General features: G+C 39.0%; 1 protein-coding gene across 1 annotated transcript; it reads left to right on the top strand.

The window, feature by feature from the left end:
• Positions 1-1,471: 1,471 nt before the first annotated feature.
• LOC118617799 (dynein light chain 1, cytoplasmic-like) lies at positions 1,472-1,675 on the top strand. Its single transcript, XM_036243809.1, has one exon. The coding sequence runs from the start codon at positions 1,472-1,474 to the stop codon at positions 1,673-1,675; it is 204 nt and encodes a 67-aa protein (XP_036099702.1).
• Positions 1,676-7,557: the final 5,882 nt, after the last annotated feature.

Genomic DNA, 7,557 nt, shown 5'->3' with positions numbered 1-7,557 from the left:
ATCTAGTTATTTACTAATTTGAGTATAGTATCACCATATCCACTTCACTATGTTGTTACAGAAAGAAACAGTGCACAGATAACTGTAATAGTAATAGTTTCCCTATAATGAAACAACATGCTAAAACCATCTATCAATAACTATTAAGTGCTTTAGGATTTATGGCCAGTGTCTTGGAAAAAGACAGAATTGACCTCAGATGGTTCAAATGATGAGATTTCTGTTAATATAGCAGTTCAAAGATATGGAGAGGTCAGGAAATACATAGGAATGACATGGCACACAGTCACTGGCTAAGGTAGGATACAATTAACCCTCTGGGGTTAAAAGGACAAGATATATAAAGATTGGTACAAAATTATAGTGAGAGTTGAGTCCTGGAGGAAGGCCTGCACCAGAAGAAGCTGCAGTCCTGAAGATGTAGAGATACTGACAGAGAGGTTGGGCCAAGCCCTTTGTTACATGCTGATGCCATTGACCTACCCAACTGGAAGCCAACTAAGGAGTATGGGAGATGTAATGTGCACAAGTTAGTCTCCTGGGGCAAAGGGTAGAATGAGAAGAGCAAAGAATGTATAAGAACTGGCAAAGGCAGAATAATCAGCCCAGTTCACAAACAACATATAGATTGTTTTTCTGGCCATAAAGCAGGCCATTTTCTCTAACATACTTGACTAAAAATCCCCAAGTAAAACACTTAGTAAAAAGACTCTACCAGTGCAGACTCCTAGGTCTCAGGATAGAAGAACTTCATCAACTCATTTTATTTTATTTTTGTTCTCTTTAGAATAAGCCCTCAGCAATGAAGTGTTGAAAGAAAAAAAAAAAATCTCTAATTGCTAATTCTATGCTGTAACCACCAGTACATTTTACTTGTCGGGCAGGTGCCTTACAAAAGATGCTGTTTCTGAGAGCGTGGCAATTGCAGATACGAGAGAAGTACCAGGAGAATAACTAAAATAAATAATTATTACTAAATGTTCAATGTGGTATGTGTGGCTTTTGCAGTACAATGCCCATTAACGGTTAGTCACTTGATGAAACCTTACATATATTTTTTTCTAAATTTACCCCCAAAGGGGCAAAATACCAGCACAGTTCTGAATAGCATTATTGTAGCTATTAGTCTTTGTATGCATAATTCCCCATCCATGAGGTTTACAATTTTCTCCTTAGTGTTTCTTTGAAAAGTGGCACAATTACAATATTTTCATTATACTATGGTTTACACAGATAATTAAACAAATAAATATGCTTTTACACAATTTATTTTAAATGTTCCCAGTCTTTATAAAACTCCCTCATTTTGGAAGAATAAAGACACGCAGAATAGAGATGCGTGCCACGGCTTGGGTAGCAACGGTTTCCCCTGCAGGGTCTGAGCCAAGCCAGTCCCCCGCCAGGAGACCTTTGTGGTCAGCCAGGCCCTGCTCCATGGTAACCATGTGCCACCAAAAGGCGGTGATCAAAAATGCCAATATGTCTGTTGGAGGAGATGCAACAGGACTCCATGGAAAGTGCTTCCCAGGCACTGGAGAAATATAACATAGAGCAGGATATTGCAGCCCATATTAAGAAGGGGTTAACAAGATGTACAACCCCACCTGGCATCTTGGGGAGGAACTTCAGTAGTTACATCACACGTAAAACCAAACACTTCATTTGCTTCTACTGAGCCAAGTTGCCGTCCTTCTGTCCCACTCTGGTGAAAAACATGGACTGTGCCACATGCCTGATGGTCCATCCTAAAAAAGGATTGCAGCCTAAATTCCAAATACCAGAGACTGAAAGCTTCAGCCCTGCCTACAGGAACATCTTGACCTTGAAACTTTATTGTGTCGTTTTATACAGGGCATTCTCTGTGCTCATGGGCTGTGGTTATAAAACAATTAGCAAAACAGCTTACATTTGTATTTGCTTTCTATTCCATACCTCTCTGACCCATGTTTTTCTCCTCAAAATCCATTGCTTCCCCCCCACCCCAAAATAAATCTGTTGGAGAAAGGGAGGAGGGGAACATTCAGAATACATGCAACTTTTATTTTCTTTTACAAAGGCCTCACCTGGAAGATTAATAGAACTCATCAAGGTAACACATAACCTTAATAATTCACTTTCCAATCAGAAATGAAACCATACACAACAAGAACTCAGAGCTTTTACATGGGAATGGTAAGAACAATATATTTTCATTTGGGGGAGATTGACATTATCATTGAGGCAGTAGCTGATTTAATTTTTCTACATTTATCTTTATTATTGAAAATATTACAGATTTCCCCACTTTTTCCACCACTGACCCCCCCACTCCCCACCCCCACCCTCCCTGCCTTCACTGTACTGTTGTCTGTGTCCACTGGTTATGCATATACATTTAAATTCTTTAGATTATCTCTCCCGCCCCCTTCCCTCTGAGGTTCGTCAATTTTAAGTGTTTAATCTACTTACTAAAATGAGTTAAAATCTCAAAGATTTGGGTTTTTATACCATTTTTGAAGGTGCCATATCTAGTAAAACCTGATACTTAGCTGCTGTAAGAAAACTCCCCCACTCCTCACCTAGATTATTTTCAAAGTCATAGATTTTTAGAGTTATCTGAAGAAATAGATTTGTTTTGCCAATAAAGAAGCCAAGTCTCAGAAATAGCAAATGGCTTTCCAAGGCCTCACAGCTGGTTACTGCCAGCGACAGAACTACAATGGCAGCTTCCTAAATAGCACTGTTCTTTCTCCTAATCAGCTGCCTCCTCCAAGAGCCTTTATACTTTCTCTTTCAATAAACATTTTTGAGGCCCTACTCTATGCCAAGTCCTACTTGAGGTGCTGGGGACAGGCTGAGAGAGGAATAAGACATGGTCCTAGCTCTTATAGGAGCTAAAATTTTTGTGAGAGAGACAGTTAAGCAAAGGAAAATCCTCATTTATTACGCCTTGTACATGTTTTGAGCATACGGAGGAAGGAGTGCTTAGCTCTCTCTTCACTCTCCCTAGCTTTGGGGTTTGATTTCTTGTCTTCAACTAATACAAACACGTGGGTCTCTGAACACAGCCAGTCCCTGTCCCTAGCAGGCACTAGTCCATGTTCTCCTGCCACCCCCGCCCAGCCTGCTTTCTGCTGCTGCCTCATGTGTAGTTGCTGCTTACCTGACACTATTTTTGATTTTAACATTTCTGAACTGTCTGCAGCTCCAGTGGTAGAAGCTGCTCCCCTGAAGAAGAAAGAACATTCTATTCAACAGCCACTGTTTCTTTATTGATTTCCACCCAAATTGCCTTGTTCTTTGTTTCACCTTTCCCCACAACTCCTAATACTACCCACCCCAAACTGGAGAGTAGATTTTCAGTGACACCAGCTGAGTGTTACACCCTCTCTGGTACACTGTGTGACTGACGACACTCATAAGCATGACATATCCCCAGGGGTGTCTCAAGGATTATGGACCCAAAATACTCAAGGCATAAATTCTTTTCTTTTTTTTTTCTACTTCATAGGAAAGCCCACAGGAAGAAAAGGAATGAGAGAGTTTAAAACAACAGCAACAACAAAACACACCTCATAACTGTTTGCATAAGTGTATAGAGTCAACGGTGAGCAAAACAACTGTTTTCAAGTTGACTATTATTAATCGGTTAGCATCCAGGTCCAAGTCCAGGGACCTGAAACTCTTCTCTTCAGTAAGGTGTTTTGTTTTGTTTTCTTTTGTTCCCTTTCAGAAATATCTCACCTGTCCCATATCCAATAAGAGATTCAAAAGTGATTTTATTTCTCTGTCCTTTATAAGGTTGTTGTCTTAGGGCTGATTTTTGGTGACCAAATCATCCTCCCAGCTTCTCCAAGAAATCCCCACATCCTCATTCAGTAGGGATCACAAGATAGGCATAAAGAGATAGCTTGCCATAGCATCCCAGCTATAAAGAACTACTTTGCAGTATGAGCAATATCTGGCCAGACGGTTAGACTAGATCCTACCCTCTGTTACCACATGTGGCAGATGTTATCTTTGCACAAGTGTCCTCTTAACCCATAGCCTCTTTTCAGTTGGCATGGAGTCTAAATAAAACTTGAACATGCCAACTGTTACCAGCTGAGTGCTTTCTAGTTAACTCCTAGTATGTGATTAGCATTTGTTCTCAAAATGAACACTGATGCCTCTAGGAAACTTTAAATTGCTTCCTTCAATTAATTATAGTTATGTACATTTTTATCTAGTTGTATTTACTGGTGGTCACTGAAAATATTCATATGAATTTTTGTGTTATTTATTAGGTGTATATTAAAGACGTGTGTGTTGGGTGGGGCAGGGAGCAGAATTTTTGAGTTAATTTAAGTATTGTTTGTAATTATAAAAGTTGTAGAATATACACTTTGGAAGACTTGCTATAAATAAGGTCAATACTAATTCTAAACCTGAGAGAGAATGCTGCACATTTGACTTGGCAGACATCGGGGCTTACCTGAGAAAGCCCATGTGGCAGCTACCTGGGTAGAAATTAAGACATGGAGGGCAAATTCAATGCTCTCCTCATTGAGGACCGGATGTAAATTGGTGCTAAACAGGTGAACCATGGCTTATATTTCAAAGACCTTTTCCATTGAGGATAAGTGTCTTAGAAGTCCCGTCTGTGTTCTGACTTCATTAATGCCACCTGTACTCTCTGCCAGCCTGCTGCTCACACAGTCCTATTTGCTCACTCAAGGGAGGAAGCAGCGGCTCCTCTGGACATGCATGGACTCCCTATGAAGATAATAGGACTTACATGTGTCTACAGAAAGATAAAGCAGCCTTTTATTTAACTATTATATGAACTGTGCTCTCCTTTTCCCTGAAATAAAATTCTCTGATCATTTCCCTCCAGTGCTGTGGCTTTGCATTGTCGGCTTATCTTTGCTTTTTGACTAAGGTCCCCTATGATGCTTAAATGCAAAATCAATGTTTGATGACAGATACTTTGTGTTCGTTTAATATGTGAGTTATATTCCTCTTTGCCTTTTTAATAGATGAATTTTGCCATCCGGAGCATCTTCATTTCCAGTCTCACCCACCAATGTTCTCATTTCTTCCTTCACTGGGTTCTTGCCTTCCTGAGTAGAAACACTTTGTGAAGTTGTATTTAGCATTACTTTGTATTTTTAATGTCTTTCTCTGCCATTAGTTAGTATTTTGGTGGTTATTCTGAATATATCTCTTTACTTTACAGTTTTGTAAAATTAAAAAATGTTTCAAACTCATTTTACCTTGTTTTTTTTTCTATGCTTTTACTATGAAAATTAGAAAAATCAAATATAATTGTAATTTTTTGTTTGTCATTTGAACATACTTAATTTTCGATTTTTGTCTCAAGGCAGGGCAGGAAAGGATACATGCTTGATTTTTTAAATAATGACTGATTCAGCCCTGGCCGGTGTGGCTTGGTTGGTTGGACCATTGTCCCATACAACAAAAGGTAGTGGGTTCAATTCCCCACCAGGGCCCATACCCAGGTTACAGGTTCAATTCCTGGTCGGGTTGCATGCAGGAGACAACTGATCGACATCTTTCTCTTTCTCTTGCTCTCTCATCAATTAAAAAAAAAAAAAATTGTCCAGTGGTTGTGGCTCAGTAGTTGAGTGTTGACCCATGCATCAAGAGGTCACTGGTTCAATTCCCAGTCGGGGCACATGTCCAGGTTGTGGGCTAAATCCCCAGTGGGGGCCATGCAGGAGGTAGCCAATCAATGTTCTCTCATCAATATTTCTATGTCTTTCTCTCTCTCTCTCAAATCAACAAAGAAAAAAAATTTAATATATATTTATGTAAAACACAAAAAATGATAATTCATAAGCTACACTTACGTGGCCTCATGCAGGAGGAAGAACACTGTGTGAGGAGACTTTCTCTCAGTCATGATTTTGCTGCTAATACGCTCATGTCTTTGGGCAAGTTACTGATACTCTCTGAGTTGTTCTCCCTGAGTGAATTGGATTGTGATTCTTTTCCATTTTATAATTCTATGTGAGAAAAAAACTTCTTTGGTTTCACTCCAATGTATCAATTGAGGGTAAAACAGGGGAGAGAGAAAGAAAAGGACTTTCTTGGATACAACATTAAATTGCAAGTCATGTAAATGCTTTGATCAAGATGCTACCTCCCTGAGGGTTGTGTTTGGGTTGAGGAGATAAAATAAACCTTCATGAAGTCTAGTTCTTTTCTCTTTCAGTTCATTCTCTGTTTCCAAGATGAACGAAATCCATTATATCATTAGAGAAGGTCAGGGAATAAAAGATTAGCAAAAGTCCTTTGCTGCGTATTGGGAATCAGGGTAACTAAATAATGGTGTATTTCTCCCATTAAAATTGCCTCCATAACCTTCGCCAGAAATAGCATTTGAGACTAGGAGAGAATTAATGTTCAGTAATTTTGGGATCTTTATTTAAATGTGACTTTCAAATATCTTTCCCAAGAGGAGCACTTAAAAAGATCCATCAAAGCAATAGTGCTAATAATCTGCCATGGGACCTGGGCAGTAGGTTAAGAGACTCACCTCTCATTAATTAGGTGAAGGATTCACAAGAATTTAGGAGTGTATCTGAGCCCAGTATTCATTTGCAGGAGTAATCTATCCAGAAATGAAATGATATTGGAATTATAGATCATCTTCCCAAAAGGAGGAGAGGGAACACAAAATTTTAAATATATATGTATATAAATTATTTGTATATATGCATATAATGTACTACTTGGATTTTATATATTTAATATAATAATTTATATATTTAATATAATAATTTTTATATGTACATAATAATTTATATATGTATATAAATTATAAATATATATACACCCAAAATTTGAAGGTAGTGAACATATTTTCTGTTGAAATGGTTACAAGGGTATTTACAGTGAAATCGTGGCAGCATTCACTAAAGCCTGGGTGTGTAGGAGTGTGTGTATGTCTTAGAAGGGGAAATGCCAGTGGGGATTCGGGATCCACTGCTGAAGGAATAGTCCGAGCTGCGATTCTGGGTTTCTGTTTCCACGCCCCATGCTGCCTGTTCACCTTTGTCTACAACACCCATGAGTCACCAGTAAAGTTTTTCATAATTACTTTGCCTGGGTGGACCTCCAAGAACTTCAGGAAGTTCTGGGGGCACTTAAGCCCATGGCATCTGTCGATTCCTTTGGTCACCGAGGTTCGAAGGGAGAGAACAGGTGGTGCAGCAAACAGCAGGCCTCTCCTGCGGAGCTGAGGAAGTCAGGCCACATCTCTTCAGGATCAGAGTCGTTTACCAGAGACACAACCATTTTTATCAGCGAGCTGGGGAAAAAAGCACTTATCCACCATAACCAAACGTTTTTGGTTCGTGTTTTGGCTATTCCATTGCTGACAGATATGTGGAAGAATAAATTCTGACTTTGCAGAAACTACCTTTTACAAGACACTGAAGAATGCTTAGAATATTAAGGACTAAATTAATTCAACAACATTATTTTGAAAGATATTTGTAAATAAGTCACCAATAAAACTTTGGTCATTAAAGAGAAGTTATGTGGTAAAGGTGAAATGGAATAAGAAATGAC

This window comes from Molossus molossus, unplaced genomic scaffold, assembly GCF_014108415.1.
Source record: "Molossus molossus isolate mMolMol1 unplaced genomic scaffold, mMolMol1.p scaffold_m16_p_5, whole genome shotgun sequence".
Lineage (NCBI taxonomy): Eukaryota > Metazoa > Chordata > Mammalia > Chiroptera > Molossidae > Molossus > Molossus molossus.
The sequence above is the reverse complement of the archived record's forward strand: the minus strand, read 5'-3'. Positions and strand labels throughout refer to the sequence as shown.

Excerpts from the sequence above, each read along its gene's own strand:
- LOC118617799 (XM_036243809.1), top strand. The coding sequence starts at position 1,472 with ATGCCAATATGTCTGTTGGAGGAGATGCAACAGGACTCCATGGAAAGT.